We start from the raw sequence: 21,816 nt of genomic DNA on the forward strand, positions 1-21,816 counted from the left end.
GTTACCCCTTCAAACAAATAACCTGGGGTAACCACAAGCATTTTTTTTAACAAGAGAAAAATCACACAAAAGTTTAATAACATGTACACATTGGAGACACCCAGGAAAACGGAGTCATTCCTCCAGGCATTTGTCTTGTGATGTACATAACATGTACATGCCTACTGTTCTTCTTGGAACAAATAGCTCCTTCAGATGCTCCTCTTAATAGGAGCAGCCTGAACTGAAGATAGGAGAGCTTGTCTGCACCTTCAGTGCTTTTCTGAGTCAAGCTTTACCCTCCCATTTACCTTGGTAGAAAGAGAAATGCTTCTGTGAGAAACACAGGTCCCAACCATGCATACTCATGCTTCTCATTATAAAGTTCATGCCATTTAAGATGATGGCATTATAGTCAAGACTATAACTCTGGTAAACAAAATATTCAATATTTCTACAAGTTTCTCCCTATACTACTTTTTAAAATAAAGTCAAATTTCAATAAGACTTAACTAAATAGCCCACTCTAGTATATATCGATGAATCAAATTGGCAAGCTTGACTTCGCTGATGGTAAGAAAGACTTAATTATCTGACATATTCCACAAAAGGAGTTGAGGCAGTCAAGTGAATCAGTTATCCTCTCAAGGTGGTCTTACCTTACCAATTTATAAACTTGGCAATAGATACATTACCTACAACATTTTAAGGCTGAGTCACAAAGTAAAAGGAGCTTATTTTAAAAGGATAACAAGCCACTGGCAATACTCTGAGAGCTTAATAACAACAGGAAAAAAAATTGTTTATCAGTACCTTATCATGGTAAGGCCCCAGCACAATCCATCCACAGAAGCAATAGCCTAAATAAATCATAGCTGCACAGCAGCAGAACCTGATGACATTGGGCAGCGCTGCCTGAAGGGTGAGAATAAGGAGCTGGGAAAGTAAGAGAGGTCATTAGAATCCCTTTGTCCTCTAGACAAAGCAGTGCAATAACTTTGAAAGAGAAATACCAGCAGCTTGGAGAACCATGGAATTCCTTACATTGTATTTCTGAAAGAAACCAAGGTATCGGATGACTCCTAGCCACACAAGCATGGTAGAGGTACCAAGAAGTATGCTACAGACATCATAACTTGTCAGACTCTAAAACAGAGTGGAAAAAATAATCAGTTATGTAGCAGAAATTCATTTTGGGCAAAAATTATTTGTTGAGTAGCAATGAGTCGGCACTGTTCTAGATGCTAAGGACAAAGCAGTGAACAAACAAAATTCCCTGCCCTCATGAAGCTTATATTCTAGTGTGGAGAGATGATAGAAATAAATTAGCAAAACCCTTAGTACATTAGCTGATGGTAAGTGCTGAGGAGAAAATTCAGGGGAGGGGATAAGGGAAGTCTGTGTGTTGCATTTCAGATAGGGTGGAGTGATCACTGAGAAGGTGGCCTTTGAGTAAAGACATGAAGGGAGTGAGGGAGCAAGCCAAGCAAAAATCTTGTGGAAGAGCTTTCCAGGCACAGGGACCTGTAAGTGCAGAGGCCCCAAAGCAGGAGGGCGCCTCGCAAGATAGTGAGTCTGGCTGGAGTGAGCTATGGGGGAGAGTGTGCAGTCATAGAGGTGAGGGGGCAGGTAGTTTAGGGCCTCACGAGTGTAATTTAAAAACTTTACCTTTTATTCTGAATAGACTGGGGAGATTGAGAGCTCTGAACAGGAGTGATATGTTGGGAGCAGATTGTTGGAAGAGTGAGATGGTTACTGCAATAATGCAGATGAGAGCTGACGGTGCCTTGGACCAGGCTGGCAACAGTGAAGGTGATGAGGTGATTTTTTTAAGGTAGACAAATAGGATTTCCTCTTGGATGAGATATGGAGGAGAGGGCATTAGTGAAAGAGAAAAGTTGAGGATGAAGCTATGGCTTTTGTCTTGAGCAACTGAAAAGAGCTGCCATTAACTGAACTTAGAAAAACCATGGAGGGCTTCTCTGGTGGCGCAGTGGTTGAGAATCTGCCTGCCAATGCAGGGGACGCGGGTTCGAGCCCTGGTCTGGGAAGATCCCACATGCCACGAAGCAACTCGGCCCGTGAGCCACAATTACTGAGCCTGCACATCTGGAGCCTGTGCTCCGCAACAAGAGAGGCCGCGGTAGTGAGAGGCCCGCGCACCGCGATGAAGAGTGGCCCCTGCTCTCCGCAACTAGAGAAAGCCCTCGCACAGAAACGAAGACCCAATACAGCCATACATACATACATACATACATAAAAAGAATGTAAGCAGACAAGAATATCATTAAAAAAATAAAAAATTTGAAAAAAATTAAAAAAAAAAAAAAAAAGAAAGACCATGGAGAAGCAGGTTTGGACTGTGGAGGTGGAGATTTCAGGAGTTCTGTTTCAGGTATGTTAAATTTGTGAGGCCAGGTAGACATCCAAGTGAAGATGTGGAATAGACAGTTGGATATTTGAGACTGGAGTTCAGGGAATAATTCCAAGCTGGAGATATAGATTTGAAAATCACTGGAAAATAGACACTATTTAACGCAATGGGGCAGGATGAGATCACCAAGACAGTGGCAGAAAAAGAAGGTGTCCAAGCACCGTGCCTTGAAATACTGTCACTTTAATAGCTTGGTGAGATGAGAAGGAACCAGCAATGGAAAGTCAGAAGACCAGCCAGTGATTTAGGAGGAAAACCAGGTAAGTGACAGCCAGTGAAAAAGTTCATCAACCAAGAGGGCATGCTTGCAGTGCTAAAAGCTGCTGATAGGTCAAAATGAGGATAAATAATTGATTATTGAATGTAGCAACATGAGAGGTCATTGGAACGTTGCCCTGGAGTGGCAGGGCAGCCTGACTGGAACAGATACAAAAGGGAATGGGAAGAGCAGAGTCAAAAACAGGATTAAATACTCTTTTGAGGTCTTTTGCTATATTAAGGGGAGCAGAGAAATGGGGAAGTAGCTGGAGGGAGAATAGGTTGAGATTTTGCCTTTTTAGAAAGGAGAAAAAAAACAACATGCTGATGGAAATGTCGTGGTAGAGAATGAGAAATTGAGGATGCATGAGAAAAGGAGGAAGAATAGCTGGAGCCATGCCCTGGAGTAAGCAAGCAGGGACGGCATCTGAAAGGCAGGAGGTGGAGGAGTTGGCCTTGGATAGTAACCTAAATAATGTATCTACAGTAGTAGAGAAAAAGCAAAGCATATGGGCACTGATGCTGGCAGGTAGATAAATGAAGTGGGAATTTGTGGAATTCCTATTTTGTTTCTATTATTTTGTGAAATAGGAAGTGAGGTCATCAGCTGAGAGTGAGGATGGGGCAGGGAGCATTACAAGTTTCAAAAGAGAAGAAATATGAAATGATCAGCTAGGAGACAGGGGGAATGAATAGCCTAGAAAAATGTAGAAAGATTGTTGGACACCATTAAGGGCTCATTGAAGTTAATGGTAGGTGAGGTTGGTAAAAATAAAGATTTGCTGCAAATCTCGCCCTACTCCTCTTTTTTTGGTTCCTAAAGTTAAACATCAATTCTAATGATATATACTACATTGGCATATAGTGACAGCTGCTCCATGGCCTCCTAAACCCATTCTCTCTTTCTGAGGTACATGCCTGGGCTATCTCCCCCAGCTCCCTTGCAGTTAGATGTGACTAAATTCTATCCAGTAGGACTGAACAGAAATGAAGGCTGCCATTCTGAGCCAAGGTTATAAGACTGTGAGAGACCTACTACCATACCAGGTTTCCCTTCCATGGGCTGCAATCTGTTTGTGAGGCAACCCAGCATCAATCATGCAGTCTGGGGGAGCCCTTAAGGGTCGGCAGAGAAAAAGATGGGACAAACTTGGATTCCTGAATGGTGTGGAGCTGAGCAACTTGCCAGCACGTAAAATCCACCCTATTACATGAGGGAGAAATAAACTCCTGTCTTAACTGAGCCATTGCATTTGGGGTCTCTGCCCAGAAATCTGAACCATTAAGAGGCTCCCCACATGGATCATACTCATATTTAGTTGTAGTCAGGCTAGAAAAATATAAATTTGAACAAGATTAATTTGAACAGTATTCGTTTTGTTTTGTTTTGTTTTGTTTTTGATTTTTGTTTTGGGGGAGGGTTGATATCCAGGCTGGATTAGTCCTAACTTAAAATGGAAAACCTTGTAGTACATAAATAGGAAAAGTAGGAAAATGGGAATATTCTCAATTTGGATGGACAAAGGGAACAACTGCAAGGACTCACACAATAGTAGTTTGGCCTCACTTCCCTCCACCTGCCCCCAGCCGACTCTTTTTGTTGAAGATTCTGGTATTTCTTGTAAGAACAACAAAAAACACCTTTTACCTTAGTTACCTTGGAGTGTGTATGACTTTTGGCGTGTGTAAGAATTCACAGGCCCCACCCCCAGAGTTCACATTCAGGAGGTCTAACGTGGGGTATTTACCAACTACCCAAATGATCCTGATGCAGAGGACTGTGAATCACACTTTGGAAAACTCAGCCTAAAAGATTTCTGGACTAGATTTTTACAAATTACTGTTATTTCAGGTTTACTCAATATAATGTTTGAAAGAAATAATTTACTCTGCGAATTCTTAACGTTTTGGAAAAAATAAATGACCTTTAATGCAAATCTGATACTAACAATGACATAAATAGGAAAAAATTTTACCTTAGCTTGGATTTCCATTTTCAGAATTGATCCAGTAATGGTTAATATGTCACTAATAATAATCATAATATACCATCCATTGACGAATTCCATTCGATCAGAAACAGAAACTTCCTTCTTATAATGGAGGAGGAAAAAATTGACAAATTCCTTTCGGGAAAAGAGGGGAGGCACGGTGAATTTCTCCATCAATCAAAATGTCCATCATGTTCCTAGAAAGCAGTGATCCCTACCTGCTGAAGTTGAAGTCCTCTCACCACAGATCGAACACACAGGATTAATGAAGCCAGGCATGTCAGAATAACGAAGGCATCAAAGATCGTCATGTAATGAGTGTTCTTCTGAACTGGAAGGAAAGTGGATTACCTGCTTATTTAGTGGAACATTAATATGGTGACATATACTTCTTTTTTTTCTTTTCATTTTTAGCCTCATTTATTTTAACTGCTGCATTGCATACTTCAGTATAGATGTACAATACTACATTTGTAAGGACACTTGGATTGTAACCTGGTTTTCCCTACTACAAACCATTCTCCAGGTCTTCTTTGTACACAGGTGCGAGTGATCCTTTAGGTGAATGAATACCCAAAGATGGAATTGTTGGGGTAAGGCATATGCATCTTTATAAAAAAAAGATCTAAGAAATTGCTCTCCAAAAAGATCATGCCAGTTTACATACCTACACATATCTCCACATCTTCTCCATATTCTTTAATTTTTGCCAATTAATAAAAGAGCAAATGATTTGAAATGCCGTCTTTACCATGTACCAAATGGCCGTTTGTATTCAAGTACCATATCTTACCCTTCTGACGTTTTTGTGTGTTTTAATGCCTCAGAAAAATACCTCTCATTACTCTTTCCTAGAATTTCTGCTGGCTAGCCTTGATTGTTATTTTTGCATATATTCTTCAGGACCAAATTGTCAAATTCCAATAAAAATCCTACAGGTAATTTTGGGAGGAAATCATGTTGAATTTATAGATTAATTTAGGAAGACTTGACATATTCATCATGTTGAATCACTTGTCCAAAAACATAGTGTGCCTTTTAATTGATTCAAGTCTTCTTTTTGCATCCTTCAGAAGCATTTTCAAGTTTTATATGGATCCTTCACACTCATGTTTAGAATAATTTAAATAATTCAAGCATTCTTTGCACAAAGACAACAAAGAGAAAAGGCTCTGATACAGATTCTTCCATGAGTATTTAAAAGAGACTAAAAGTCCTTCTTTTAAAAATCATCACAACCATCCATCAAAGTTCTTTATTTATCAGCTTGTAGTCTTTTGTTCTTAATACTGTTAGGGTTCCTGCATATCCTATTTAAATATACTTATCTAGGTATAAAATACTTATTAAGCATCAGGTGTGTTTCTACATGCTGAGAGTATAACAGGTGAACAAGACAGACAAAGCCCCTGACCTTGTAGAACTTCTATTCTACTCCAGCGATATAAGAGAAAAAAGTAAACAAGTAAATGAACAAATTATTTTCTGATAGGAGTAAGTGATATGAAGAAAGTAAATCCAAATAGCTAACATGTATTGAGTGCATTTCCTGCCGGGCATAGTTCTAAGAATTTTATAGTTTTTAACTCACTTGCACCTCACAGCAACACCCACGAGGTAGGTGTGATTATCCCACTTTGCAGGTGAGAACTGAAGCACAGAGAGGTCACAGAACTTGCCCAAGGTTCCACGGCCAGTAAGTGGCAAAGTCAGGATTCAAACCTTTGCAGTCTGTCTCCAGCATCCATCACTCGGTGTTAGTGGCTCCTAGCATCCCTTGGGAACTTGTTAGGAAAGCACATTCTCCTGCCTTACCCTAGACCCAGTGAATCAGAAACTGCATTTTCCTAAGCTCTCCAGGTAACACTAAAGTTTGACCACCATTGCTGAGGGAGCTTTGGGTGGGGGAATGGGGAAAAGAAAGTTTCACTTATACCGCACAATGAAGGAAGGCCTCACCAAAGAGGCAGTGGGTTTTAGCTGAGACCTGAGTGACAAGGCAGAGCCACCCATGCAGAGATTCTGAGAATCAGTCCTCCCAGCATGAGCAGAGCCAGGTGAAGAGAGGTGGGCAGAGGGCTGGCTGTCACATGCTGTCTTACAGAGCGTGTCTTTACTTAACAAGTTGTACTGCTCTATGCTGATAGAAAGAATTCAAGACTATTCTGAAATGAAGCATCCCGTAATTTTGTCAAGAGGCATCTAATTGTTACACGAAAGACTAAATCTACTTCAGAAAAACTTAAAATTCAAGAAAACAAACATTTAGGGACTTTCCTGGTGGCACAGTGATTAGGACTCTGCGCTCCCAATGCAAGCGGCCCGGGTTCGATCCCTGGTCAGGGAGCTAGATCCTACATACATGCCGCAACTGGGAGTTCACATGACACAGCTAAGGAACCCATGAGCTGCAACTAAGACCCGGCACAACCAAATAAATAAATTAAAAAAAAAAAAAGAAAGAAAGAAACAAACATTTGAGAGAAAGCCTATGTTCCAGGCACCTTCATATGCTCTCATTTTCCCTATTTTCAAGTTTGTGGAGAAGTATTACAATGTTTACAGATGACAACACAGGCTTGTGTTTCAAATAAACAACTTTGTGATTGAAATAAGTGTTTGTGATTCAAGATCTTCATATATTTGAAGTTACCTATTAGTGAAAAGAATACCAGAATGAAGAAATTTTATTTTATTTTATTTACTCATACTATCTCATTACTACATCTGAACTTCGTGAATCCATTAGTAGGAAACCCTAAAGCAATTATTATACAAGTATGGTCTGAATAAGGACTCCCTGCACATTCCTGGGTCTCACTCTCAGACCTACAGACTGTCTTGTATGAAGCTGGAGAAACCGCATCTTAGCAGGTACTTGGAATGACGCTTCTGCTCACTAGAATCCGAGACCCTCTGACCTAATCATTAAAGTCTAGCACAGCACACCACTACATATCAATACAAGGGACTAGGAAATTAGATCAATTCTTCCCAGTCAGTTTTATCCAGTTCAGCTCCAAAATTCTCAGTGATACTCAGTTTATACCTGAGTTTGTGCCCATATTTCTAGCAATGTACCCTTTCCTTATTTCATCTACTATTTTGACCTAGATAGAAGATAATTATAAGGTGTGGGATACTTCAGGGTCAAATCCTACCTGACTTCTCCCTGGCTGTATGACCCCATACACACCAACATTCACTGAGCCTTAGTTTCTTCATCTGTAAAAATAGGGATGTTACCTATCTCAAAGATATTTTAAAATATTGAAGTGAGGAAAATGTAGGTGGAAGTATTATACTTATGCAATAAGCACTCGATAAACATTGGTTTGGGTATATGTGATTTTCTTTTTGCTGAAGGGATTATAAGCATCTGTTTTCTTTTTGGTAAGGAGTGGGCCAGTGAGGGCACATGGAGAAGGCAGGAAAAGCCATTTCGATTACTAATAACTTGGGAATTACTTGGAATATCAGATAACTACAATGAATTGATCTACTTGCAGAGAATTAGGGACTTGGGTATGGTCTAGTTCTTTCATTTAATGTTCCACACATCCTTGGGACAAGTAATTTAATAACCATTTAATATTATTTAATAACCATATTTAAAACTAGTAAAATTCATCACTTACTTGATCCAGATACATGCCAGTCTTTACATTCTCTGATGGAAATGTCATTATCTAAACTTATCTTAATTCTTCCACTGTGGGCTTTGTTGTCAAATGTTATCTGTGAAGAACAGGAAAAGGGTAAAAAACATACCTATAGTTTTTAAAGCCAAGCTGCCTCTATGCATTAATTAGGAAACAATTCTTCCAAAGTTATAGGAGACCCAGACTCTCATCTTTGACCTGTTGCTAACTCTGTTCAACCTTGGGAAGTTCTTTTTATTTCTCTGTGAGCTGAGAAAGTTGAACTAGATCTTCCAAAGAGAACATTTAGTCTCTACAATCCTGCTTCCAGGACAGTATTCAAGCCCTGAACCACTTATAAAACAAAAGAATTTCCCCTCCTTCCCATTCTAAGTGCCTCTAGATGCCCTCTTACAATGAGCAAGAGTGAGTACAAGTATGTTTTCCTCCGCCTCCCAGCAGGGCCTCAGCTAGGGATAGATTTTTAATGTTGTTGTAATTCTTACTAACACAGATGCTCATTATTTCTGTCTTGAAACATTTCAAATGGAGCTTTTTTGATTTTCCTTCTAGGACCAGATTTCTTCATCACTATAGAACCACATGTATTACAAAAGGTGTGGTCACAGGGAACCAACAGCATGTCTGGCTTCAATGATAACCATTTTGGGACACCAGGCACCAAAGGGGACAAAGCCATGCCAGAACACCTTTCATAGTTCTTCCATTGTCTTCCCCTTCTAGCTCCTTCCACTTTCCCCTTGCATAGACCAAGAAGGTGAGCTAAGGAAATTAGTCTGGTTTGGGGGTTTTGTTTTTGTTTTTGGTGCCTCTTCTCTCAAGTCCTAAAGAAAAAGAAAAGTTCTTTTAAAGTCTGTCATTTAAATGAGTTTTATTGAAAATCTTCGTGTGGGGTAATCAGATATCATTTCAGATATAAGATTTCAAATAAACTTAATAAGTTTAGTTACTCTGTTTCTCCTCATGTTGGACTGTAAGTTTCTTCCCTTGACAAGCAACCAAGGACATTGCTGCTGAGGGAACCAGCCCACAACCTCACATAAGGAAGATGCTCAGTATTATTTGAATGAGTCAGAAATCCTTGCCAAGGAAAAACCATGCTTTTCCCACACAAAGATCCTCAGGGTCTTACAAATAATAGGTGCTCATTAAATAAATTTTGGCTTAATGTCAATCACATCTAAGTAAGGTTTAGAAGAAGCTGAATTCTTTAAATGAAGAAGAAAAAATACTGGGTGTAATTAACAACAGATTAGATAGTACAGAAAAAAAAAAGATTGGTGAATTTGAAAACACAGCAATAAAATTATTCAAAATGAAAGACAGAGAAAAAAAGACTGAAAAAAAAAAAAGAAAGAGAGCTGCGGGACAACTTCAAGTGCCCAAATATACATATTATTGGAATCTCTGAAGAGTGGGGGGAAAGAGACAGAAAAATATTTGAAGAAATAACACTGAGTAAATGTCAAATATAATGAAAACTATAAACCCATAGATCCAAGATACTCAATGAACCCCAAATACAAGAAACACGAAGAAAACTACATCAAGGCATATCAGAATCAAATTGTTAAAATCAGAGATGAAGAGAAAAATTTTAAAGCAGCCAGAGGGGGGGAAATACATCCCATACAGAAGAACAAAGATGAAGAAGACAGCAGATTTCTTAGCAGCGACAGCAGTTTGTATTGTTTGTATTTTTAGTTTGTAAAAGAGCAACATCTTTAAAGTACTGGCGAAAAAACAGTCAAACTAGAGTTCTATACCTAGTGAGACTATCCTTAAAAAATGAAGGTGAAATACTTTTCTCAGACATACAGAAGCTGAAAGAACTTATTACCAGCAGATCTGCATTATAAGAAATGTTAAAGGAAGCCCTTCATGCAGAAGGAAAATGATATCAGATGGAAACCTGGAGCTACACAAAGGAATGAAGCACTGGAAATGATAACTACATGGACAAATACAAAGTCTTTTTATTATTTAAGTTGCTTTAAAAGATAACTGACTGTTTAAAGTGAAAATAATAACAATGTATTGTTCCAGTTTATATCTGGAAGTAAACTGTATGACAACAATAACACAAAGGCCAAGATGGGAGAAATGGAAATATACTGTCAGGGTTTTATGCTATACATGTAGTGGTATACCATCACTTGAAGGTAGGCTGTAATAAGTTACATATGTGTACTAGAAACCCTAAAATAATAAAACAGTTATAGTTAATAAGGTAACATATGAGATAGAATGGAATCCTAAAAAATACTCAATCCAAAAGAAGGCAGAAAAAGAGAGAAATCATATTAACAATCACATGCAATTTAAATGATGTAATAAGCACCTTAATTAAAAGGTAGAGATTTTTAGGTTGGATAAAAAAAGCAAGACTCAACTATATGCTGCCTAACAAGAAACCCACTTTAAATATGACACAAGTAAGTTTAAAAGGGTGGGAAAAGATATGCCATACTAACACTAATCAAAAGAAAGCTGGAATGGCTATATTAACATCAGACAAAGTAAATTTTTGAGCAAAGAATATGACTAGGGTTAATGAGTGCCATTTCATAACGATAAAAGAGTCAGCTCAAGTGAACACAAGAATCCTAGATGTTTATACACCTAATAAAGAGCTACAAAATACAGGATGCAAGAATTTATCAAACTACTATGAATGAATGCTAATGCACTACTTTTACATTATAAATCCAACTGGGCACACACAGGATAGGCTTAATAAATAGCTGTTGAATGAATCAAATATCTACTACATACCCTATACTTTGGTAGGTCCTTCATATATGTTATCTTCTATCTTGACAACAATTTTGTCAGGTAGGTGGGCATTAATTCTGTTTTACAAATGAGAAAACTGAGGCTCAAACCAATTAAGTAATTTGCCTAAAGTTACATAGCTACTTACTGGTGAGCTGACATTAAAATCTAGGCTTGGGCTTCCCTGGTGGTGCAGTGGTTGAGAATCTGCCTGCCAATGCAGGGGACACGGGTTCGAGCCCTGGTCTGGGAAGATCCCACATGCTGCGGAGCAGCTAGGCCCATGAGCCACAATTACTGAGCCTGCGCGTCTGGAGCCTGTGCTCTGCAACAGGAGAGGCCGCAATAATGAGAGGCCCGTGCACCGCGATGAAGAGTGGCCCCCGCTTGCCACAACTAGAGAAAGCCCTCGCACAGAAACGAAGACCCAACACAGCCGTAAATAAATAAATAAATAAAAATTAAAAAAAAAAAATCTAGGCTTGTCTGACTCCAAAGACCTTGCATTTTATATGAGGCATGCTACCTCAGTTCATGTTTACTTATGGCAATGAAGTTGCACTAATGGCTTTTATTATCAAACTACCTGATAGGATGTAAGTTCCACCACAGTTCTGTGAGATGCACTGCTAAATCCACACTGCACAGATATAGCTTGGGATAATTCTACAAGAATGGCAAAAATATGACATTTGCATGTGGCTTAAGGCCAAGTTGCTTTTACTGATGTAGTGAGTCATGACAAAGGATCTAGTGTTTTGTTTACTCAATCAACAAATATTTGAGCCATCTACTATGTTCTCTGAGGGATGAAAAGATAAAATTGTTCCTGCCTTAAGGGAGCTTTCAGTCTAGTAGAGTTGATGATAAAGACCTACAAAATCCTAAAACAAAGGAGAAGGTGGTAAGACATACAAAATACAAAAATGAAAACAAAATCTGGGAGTTCAGAACACAGAATGTATTGCTAACTGAGGAATCACAAAAGGGTCCATGAAGGAGCTGTCAGTTGACCAAAGCCTTTAAGGATTATAAGACTTCTGAAAAGTATCATTTTCCATGAGAGACAGAGAGAAAGAGAGAGGCAGACAGACAGACAGAGATACAGAGAGAGAAGAGAGAAGACTGTGTATAATAGCTCAATTTTTAAAAAATCAAGTAATTATGAAAATTCATAACATGCTGGTTAATATTAAGATCAAAATCTGTAGCCCAAATAAAAACAGTCTTATAGAATTAGTGCTTTTTCTTATTAAATAATATGCATAATTATTACATTATCCTATATTCTGAAAATATTTTTAACCTCAATTTCTGAAAACTTGATTTCTTACAGCCAATTAGTTGAGTATTGTGGACATAACTTTTGATACCAACTACTGCTGAAGTAATAGAAATTTGGACCACATGAAGGCAAGCTGTGATCAAATGCTGTCCTGCATATGCCGATACAGCATTGTGTTCCTACTGACTCTGATCCTCGTGAAGTGATGAACTCACATGAGGGGCATCTTGTGCTGCCTAGAGAGCATCAAAAGCTCCATTTGCAACTGGAAGACAGAGAACATAGATGTGATAGGGTAGGCTGAAGGCGAGGAAGCTAACCAGAGCATTAGAGGCAGCACAAGGGAGGCAGTGTGAGCAAAACCCAAAGGCTACAAACATCCACAGTGAGGAAACTCGGTAGCAAGAACCCTTGGCAATGACCTTAAGCAGACTGCCATCGACTGCTGACAGCTGACCATACAGAGCCTACAAACCTCTGTTCCTTTTGTATTTGAACACCTACTCTGTGCCAGGCACTGTTCTTGGTACTAAAGACACAGCAGTGACTTTCAGAGCTGTGAATTAGGCTGGAGACTATTTTGAGAGTCAGAAAATGGGGTGACTTTAGCTTTGTATATAGGAAGGTCATATTCAGGACCTGCTTACGGTTTTTGTCAGGTTTGATCAACTCATTTTTAGCAGCTTTATTGAGATATAATAGACATACAATAAATCACTTATTTAAAATGTAAAATTTGATATGTTTTGACACCACTGACACAATAAAAAAATTTGGTCAATCAAAAAAAAAAAAAAAAAAAAGACACAGCAGTGAACAAGACAAGGTCCCTGCCCTCGGAGAACTTACACTGAGGTACAGAAGACAGATAATTAACAAGTAAACGGGTTAGTACAGTAGCTACCAGTAGCTACCCCTTATCCATAGGGGATATATTCCAAGACCCCTAGTGGATGCCTGAAACCGCAGATAATACCAAACCTTATATACAATGTTTTTTTCCTATACATACATACCTATAATAAAGTTTAATTTATAAACTAGGCACAGTAAGAGAGTAACAACAATAACTAATAATAAAACAGAACAATTATAACATATACTATAATAAAAGTTATGTGAATGTGGTCTCTCTCTCTCTCAAAATATCTTGTACAAATTAAATGCCTTTTTCCATCTTAACTACGCACTTATCACACACTTTGGACATAATTTTTGCAGTTTGGGGTGCAACAGCAAAACTAGCATGGATTTCTTTTTCCGTCTTCACAATGTCATGGATAGAAGGTTTCTTCTTCCTGTAGATTTAGCAACCTTAGCATACATTTATTTTTCTTTCCTTATTAAGTTGAGAGCTTTCACTTTTTCACTTAAAGGAATTGTTTAGCATATCAGAATTGCCAGCATCACTACTCTTGCCCTTTGGGGCCATTATTGAGTAAAATAAGGGTTACTTGAACACAAGCACTGTGATACTGGGACAACTGATCTGATAACTGAGACAGCTACTAAGTGACTAACGGGTGGGATACACTGGACCAAAGGATGATTCATATCTGGGGAGGGTCAGAAATTTTTCATTACGCTACTCGGAATGACATGCAATTTAAAATTTATTTCTGGCGTTTTCCACTTAATATTTTCAGACCGAGGTTGACCTAGGGTAACTTACCTCAGAAAGCAAAACCGCAGATAAGAAGGGACTACTTCATAACAAAATAGAGCTAGCTGAACCAATGCTTCCCCTGTGCACATCCAAGTGGGATGGGAACATCCTATACATTTGATCACTCCTTAATACAAGTAAATAAACCTGTAACTAGATAAAACTATTTTTCTCCAGATAGGAATCAAACTCAGCCCAGCCCACACTTACAGTCAGAGTAAAGTCGTAACAGTCCGGGAGCTCGTGATGACGAATAGTCTGCAGATTAATGGCCTTCAATTTAAACTGCAGCTCCACTGTTATGAGTCTAGAAGACAGGAGACTTCAGTGCAGTGAAAACATATACACACAAACATAAGCTACACTCCCATTGTTCCCTCACCTGTGAAAGTCCAGCATTAAGTTGACTTTATTTTCTTCTAGTGTTCCAACGTGAAAAGGTTCATCTGGCTCCACAAAGAAACATTCTGCCATAGAAAGGAACAAACCGTAATATAGCGCCTAAAATAAATATAGAAAACTGCATCTTGAAAGGATCATATGTTTAAAACTAGATGTTCAGATTCTGGTATTTTTGTAAATTAAGATTTTTAAAGCTAAACATCCATACCACGTGGTTACAGTGACTTATTTGTTTTTAATACGTGACTATAACATTTCTGGAATGGATGGGGGTAGAGAAAGATCTGAACTCTATCTCACTAGTCTTCTATAGAATGCCATCTTCCTTTCTGTCTTTTTAAGCCTAAACTTTGAGGCCCTTCTTCCTTTTTGTATCCTAAGCATAGGTTTGAAGCATCTGTAGCGTCTAAGATAAAATTTTCTATGTTTAAAGGATCTTTTTTAAAAAATATTATGTGTTGCCAATTTTTCCTCAATAAACACTGTTTTAAAAAAGGAAGATAGCATATTAGAAGGTTTTCACTAGTCAGTACTATAATCCTTTACTATTCTTCTCAAAGAAAAAGTCCCAGTGGTTATTGTTAAAAGTACTTACTTTTTGACTCGATGACTTAAGCTAATGTTTTAGATACAAACTGCAAATAGAACTTTGCTAATAAGAATAAGCTGTGCTATTCTAAGTTCTGGTTTTCATTCCCTGCCCGTCCTCCCAGGCCCAGCCTACCCCAAAGACACTGAATAGTGAAGTGCTCTTGAGCAGAGAGAGTTTTATATACATCAAGAATTTGCAAGCATACTGTTTTATAAGGACAATATCTGTCTATTTTACTGGCTTATCCAGCAGAGAGGCTGTGGAAAAAAGTGGCTAAGGGCATGGCCTGGGTCAAATTTCAGCACTGCCTCTTACTAGCTCCATCATGAGCAGATCACTTAACCTTCTGAGCCACACTTCAATCTTCTATAAAATGAGGATAATAATAAACTTGCCTCGTTGGTTTTTGTGGAGTTTTTTGTTTGTTTGTTTTAAGAATCATGAGTTATAGTGAAGTACCTGACACAACTCTGATAAGGTTCTTACTATGACCTAATAGCACAGGCCAAATCAATGTTTTCAGAGATGAAATTAGTATAAATAAGTATAAATTGATTTATAAATAAGTATAAATCAAGGAGTTAAAAATGGAAGTTCTAGCTTATAGAAGAAAATCACCAGTTTCAATTTCTGGATCAATGTCAAAGGTATCATTTCCGGGACAGATGTTTCCTTGCTTGTAGAAGTGCTGACAGATTGCCATGGCTGACTGCTCCGTGCCCTTGTTCTCGTAAGCGTGATTCCCAACTGAGACGTTGCGTAGCTGCAAGTACTTCAACCAAAAAGAGAAACAGAAGAAGGGGAACACCCAGCCAGGTGGAAGTGAAGCCACGATTCCCCTCCCTCCCTGCCTTTGAAATGGAAGGTTTCCACCTCCTGTCCATGTGGAGACTTGCACGCTAACATGCAGAGTGATTAACATGTTACTGTGCACCAGGACCGCAGAGGGCAAAGCGCACTCTTGAATTAATTAGAGTTCTGGGTTCAAGTCTCATTTCTGTGACCTTGAGCAAGTCATAGACTTTATGAGCTGCTGCTTTCTTATCTGCAAAATTAAAGGCTTAATTTAACCTTAAATAAATTCTCAGGTTCTTTCTGCCTTTAAATAACTATGTTTAGGAACTGACTTTTACATTTAATGTGAATATAAATTTTATTTATCTTTGAACTATTTCCTATAAAGTCAGAGTTCTGCTTTACTATAATATAGGAAGTGGGATAAAATTGTTCCAGGGTAACCAGCAAAACTTTGTCTAAAAATAATGTATTTTTAAAATCTTTATCTTTGAAAGAAAACAGCTTGGTCACTTTTATAGCAATTTTCTCTTACTGAAAGCCCTCCCATGGCTTCCTGTCTCTCAGAATAAACTTCAAAGCTCTTTTCCAGGGCCTATTAAGCCCTGAGAGACCTATAGCCCTATCCCTGCCCCTTCCTTTACTCCTTTGCACACTTGCCTTAAACATACTAAATGTTTTCTAGCTTCTAGGGCCTTCGCTGTTGCCACTCCTTCAGCCTGAAATATTCTTCCCCAGACTTCAAGTCCCCAGAGAGGCCTTTTCTGACCATCCTGAGTCCATTGTTAATATTTTATGCCATTTAATTTTTTTTTTTTCATAGCACTCATCACTGTTGGAAATCAACTGATTTCGGCTAAACCTGTTTAAAATCCATCTCCTCCATTAGAATGTAAGTTCCACAGGGCAAGGAATTTATCAAGTCCACTGCTCTAACCCCAGCACTTAGAACAATACTGTAAGCAGATAGGGTAGGGGAGGTCCCTGGAGAAAGAGAACAGGCATGGCTTTCTTGACATAAGAGAAGCCATTTTTGGCCTAAGCCTTTTTGTGATCTAATGCTGGTCCTTGAACAGGTCTCAGTAATTAATAATATTAAGGGAACAATAGAATGCAGAAACAGGCAAGAGAAGTAACAACAGCAAAGATAATACATCAATTGTAAAGATTCCCAGTTCTGTTTCAATGGTAAAGATTAGGCCAAAACACTTGACTGCCAGGTCAACTGAAGTCTAAGGGATGATGATGTTGACCTTTTCTGACCCTCATGACTTCAATCAACTAAAACTTGGACTCTGTTGACCGCCCAAGCCCCTTCATGATTATACATGTACCCTTAGCTTAAAACTTCCCCAATTTTACTGTTTGAGGAGACACTGCTTTGGGAAAGATCCCTGGTGTTCTCCTTACTTGCTGCAAGTAATAAAGCCTTCCTTCTCCTGACCTTTGGCTTGGTTGTGTCTTTTGGCGTGACATCCACCAAGAGGCAAACCCAGTTTTCAGGTAACAGTATGAGACACAGAGTCAAATTAACAGTGAGGTGAAAATCACTATCACGTGATAGTGCAGGGGTCCCCAACCCCCGGTCCGCAACCTGTTAGGAATCAGGCTGCACAGCAGGAGGTGAGCAGCAAGCGAGCAAAGCTTCATCTGCCGCTCCCCATCGCTCACATTACCGCCTGAACCATCCCCAATGCCACCGGTCCGTAGAAAAACTGTTTTCCAAGAAACCGGTCCTTGGTGCCAAAAAGGTTAGGGACCGCTGTGATAGTGGATCTTTGTTCACTAGAGCTAATCTATGCACACCAAGATGGTAAGTTGCTAGGATAGGACTTGTGATTATGGCACCAACCTTTCTGCTAGCATTGGGATTGGGAAAACGAGCCAGAAATCTACAGTGATATAATTAAGTTGCATAAATCATTAAATAACATTATGTCCTACATATAGGGGGAAATAGTATAATGCTGGAGATATTCAGTTTTGAGCTGTTTGTTTTCCATACAAGGAAATAAGTGTCTTAAGTCTTTATAAAGCTACTCTGAGCCAAATTGGTAGTTTTACATTGGGGTGTCGGGGACTAAGAGGTAAACAGTACATTAAATGAAAAAAGAGGTAAAAGATATTGAATGCGGTAAAGTACCAAGGAGTCCAGTGTGCCTGGAATAGGGGATGTGTACCGGGAGGTGAAGCCAGAAAGGCAAGCAGGGGTCATGAAGCAGTCACACCTACAAGGGGCCCGGTAGCCCTTCTGAGCACCCGCTCCTTGTGAGGCAGTCCCCACAGGACTTAAAGATCTGAACCTTCTACCTTAGAAGCTTGTGCCTTAAACCTTGTAAGACCTTGAGACACAAAAGATCCAAAGTGCAGGGCTTCAGGTACATGCTAACGTTATAAGTGATGCTACAGCCAGACTCCCTTGCTATCTTAATAAGGCTCCTCGTGGAGGTCTGAGCACCTGCAGGAGCTGGATGTTGTAGGCAGAGTGTTGCCTGCCACTCCAATAAACGACAAGTGTTGCCTGCCATCAAGCCTTCAGCCACTGCAGTGGCATCAAGGGTGTGCTCTGAGGGGAATTCAGGATGGAGAAAAACAGATTACTGGTCCTGGATAGTTAAGATGTATATCAAAGGAATAACTGCCATAAGCCCAGACTCTTGCATCTTCCCATACATAGAAAGGCACTAAAATCATTAATTTGAGATATCTGTTTTTTATGATTAGCAGTAATCTTTTGATGTTTCATTACATGGGTTTTTTGTTGTTGTTTTTCTTTTTTTTCAGCAAAAACCCTCTTTGGAACAGTTCCTCAGAGCTATCTGAGAGGCCGCCTTCCGGGGCTGCAGTCTGCAGCGATGTCCTTGAATAAAACATAGCTCTCAACTTTTAGGTTATGCATTTTCTTCAGCCGACAGTGGTCAGGGGCAAGTGGCAGGACCATGTCCAACTAAAGGGCAGCTCTGGAGCCTGAGTCAGAGGACTCTGGGACCGGAATGTGGTGTGGGACTATGGTTGAAAGGCAGGTGACCTGTAGGACTGACTGATGGGGCACTTAACTGGCTATGGCCTCTGTGGGGCATTCATCAGGCTGGACATCTGTCCCTACTTGCCTCTGCAGCTCTGCCTTGAGGGAAGTAGTTTTTCACGCAGATCCATGGGCCCCAGGTCACCCTTTGGAAGACAATATAAAAACACATTAAAGATCCTTACCGGAGTAATGTGGCACCCAAAGTAAAGCAGATTAAAACCGATTGCTCCTTGATTATAGATGGATTTTTTGTGGTCCCTCTGTGATCACCTGATCTGAACACATGAATCTTTTTAGCTCTTTCATTCATTCACAAACAACTGAGTGCCTGGGATGTACTTCCACCTTCGTGGAATAAATATATTAATATGTGGCACTGAACACTGTCATATGTATAAAATGAGGAGTATTATGCAATCAAATCTGTGATTTTAGGTGAATCCTTTAGAAAACAGTCAAGAAATGGTAGGGAGGGGAAGGAGGGAAGCCAACCAGAAGTAGGGATATACAGACTATGCTTGAGCTGCAAGAATAAATGGTTCCAAGACCCTGAGACCTTTAAATCTAGCAAGTGATCAGAAAGAGAAACATGTCTGGGGAGCAGGTGGGAAGAGAACAGGAACCCGTTTTGGACGGAGTGGTTCTGAGGTGCTCATGAGCTGTCTGCATGCAGCAGTGTGAGCAAATGGTTCAGGGTCACGTCTCTTGGCAATGGCAGTGGCTGTGTAGAGGAGGAAATTCTGTAGGAAAAGGACAAGCCTTTGAGAACTGCCTTAATTTAAGGGGCAGATGAAAGAAGGAACCCAGTAAAGATGGCCCAAACATGACTGATTGCTAAAAGCCAGGACATAGTATAAAAATAACTAGGTCTTTGATATTCAAATACATAAACATATATACTGAACAAAAGTGATGCTGTTATAACCAGTGTTGGATCAGGATGAACCCTAGAGGTTATGCAGTTAGGTGGCATTTTAGGGTTCTACTCATCAGGAAAACTAATTAATCATGGAACTAGCGCTAAGGACTGAGAAGCTACTGTCTTATCTGTTCGTTCTCCTTGGTGACTATCACCACAACTATCAAGAGATTTCCTTACAGCAAACAATGATCTTTCTTTCATATCAGTCTATATTTTCTCTATTCAGTTCCCTGGAATCGTGTAGAATAACTGACCTCATTAACAACAAAAATTTTATTTATGAATATTGTGATCAAGATACTTTTTACCTTCAGTTTAAAATGCCTGATAGTGATGTAGAGAACAAATGTATGGACACTAAGGGGGTAAAGTGGGGCTGGGGGTGGTGGTGGTGGGATGAACTGAGAGATTGGGATTGACATATATACACTAATATGTATAAAATAGATAACTAATGAGAACCTGCTGTATAAAATAAAATAAAATAAAATAAAATTCAAAACAAATAAAATAAAATGCCTGATAGTGCCCAGAAGATGGTAGGGAGTCACTTGCCCTAAGTAAACCCCACCCCAATTAATATTATCTACCTATATACTAGCACAAGGAATCTACATGCAATTCTGTAAAGAACATGGAAATCTGATAAACAGAATGGCCTGAATGCCAAATATTATATTTTTAAGACTGCTCTTAGGCTTACTATATAAAAAAGGTAAAAATGTTTTAGGAGGAATTTAATGAACTGTTTATATCTTGCCTCTACCCGCCCCTCCCACCAAAAACCAAACTACCAATTTGGTTCAGAGTAGCTTTAGATAAACTTAATAATCTTAAAACAAGAATCTCAAAGCCGAATATCTCCAGCATTTTACTATTTTTTACCTTACAAATTGTAGGGCATATTTCTATTTAACAACATATGCAGCTTACTTCTATTACTGTAGATTTCTGGCCAATTTTTGTAATCTGAATGCGACCAGAAAGCCTTAGCGTCACAAATACGTATTTTATCTCACTGTGCATAGTTTGTCTCCAGGATAAGGAGAGCCATAATTGCACTATAATAATTTTTTGAAGAAGAGTTGTGATATTTTTGAAATGTTATCTAAAGACTAACTCAGGTTGGAAATACTGACTTCAAGAAAGCTTCCAACGATTCCCACAAAATAGGAAATTTTGGACTTGAGAAAGTACTATTTGTAGCAAAAACAAATTGATCAGAAACTCTGAATAGAATTTGAATCATCTGTATGAAAAGCAAGCTTCCTTTCTGAGGCAGTTAATCAATATTACAATAAAATCATTGTCATATATGACATAAAGGCCTTACTTATTTTTTAAATGAACTTTCAGGTCTTGGTTACTATACACACTCTGCAAAGTTAATATTCTCATTATTTGTTAAGGGTCCCTGAAAGTATAAACTCTGAGGACTTAATGACTACTTACAACCAAGGTCATGGTTAATCATTTTAAACCTTTGAGGTTCTCATGCCAAGCCCTAGCTCTGACTCTTTTAATTAAGTCTTTAAAGTTTCTGTCTCTCTGTTACTAAACAAAAGCTTTTCTCAACTTCTAGTTCTGTTAAAGTTTGTTGGCAACATTAAAAAAACTTAACTGTTTTATACATGTCATTTACATATTTCATTTAAAAATGTTCACCCTTGTACAACTGAATGTCAGTTTCTACTATGTACATTGCTAACAATTTTCCAGTCTAATCTTTTTCCCAAGTGAAGAATGCATGTGCTTGATTTACCTGGTTCACTGCGAAGATGATCTGATCGTATACGTCACCTTGTGTATACACTGCATATGTGTCATCCATTCGGTCTATATATCCTTTTAGGAAGAGGTGTTTGAATGCTATAGTGTTCTCTTCCTTGAAAGCTACCACCATCTGGTTACTTAGCCCAAAAAAGATCAGCTTAAAAGAAAAAAAGAAAAAGTAAGAGGGTCAAAAAGTAATGAAATAAAAGGTCTCTATAAAATGATCAATTCATCTATTCAAGATTCAATGCCTA

At 38.9% G+C, this 21,816-nt stretch overlaps 1 protein-coding gene across 1 annotated transcript in view; it reads right to left on the bottom strand.

Annotated features, from left to right (window-relative positions):
* The window catches only part of MCOLN3 (mucolipin 3), a 33,511-nt gene that overhangs the window by 3,094 nt on the left and 8,601 nt on the right, over positions 1 to 21,816 (bottom strand). The window contains exons 3-11 of the mRNA XM_036873511.1: positions 21,552 to 21,719; positions 15,663 to 15,816; positions 14,433 to 14,517; positions 14,261 to 14,357; positions 8,301 to 8,400; positions 4,881 to 4,993; positions 4,648 to 4,797; positions 1,024 to 1,125; positions 793 to 915 (exon numbers count right to left, since the gene is read on the bottom strand). Coding sequence (XP_036729406.1) covers positions 793 to 915; positions 1,024 to 1,125; positions 4,648 to 4,797; positions 4,881 to 4,993; positions 8,301 to 8,400; positions 14,261 to 14,357; positions 14,433 to 14,517; positions 15,663 to 15,816; positions 21,552 to 21,719 — 1,092 coding nt within the window. The remainder of the gene's footprint in view (positions 1 to 792; positions 916 to 1,023; positions 1,126 to 4,647; positions 4,798 to 4,880; positions 4,994 to 8,300; positions 8,401 to 14,260; positions 14,358 to 14,432; positions 14,518 to 15,662; positions 15,817 to 21,551; positions 21,720 to 21,816) is intronic.

The sequence above is a fragment of the Balaenoptera musculus genome, chromosome 1, assembly GCF_009873245.2.
Source record: "Balaenoptera musculus isolate JJ_BM4_2016_0621 chromosome 1, mBalMus1.pri.v3, whole genome shotgun sequence".
NCBI lineage: Eukaryota > Metazoa > Chordata > Mammalia > Artiodactyla > Balaenopteridae > Balaenoptera > Balaenoptera musculus.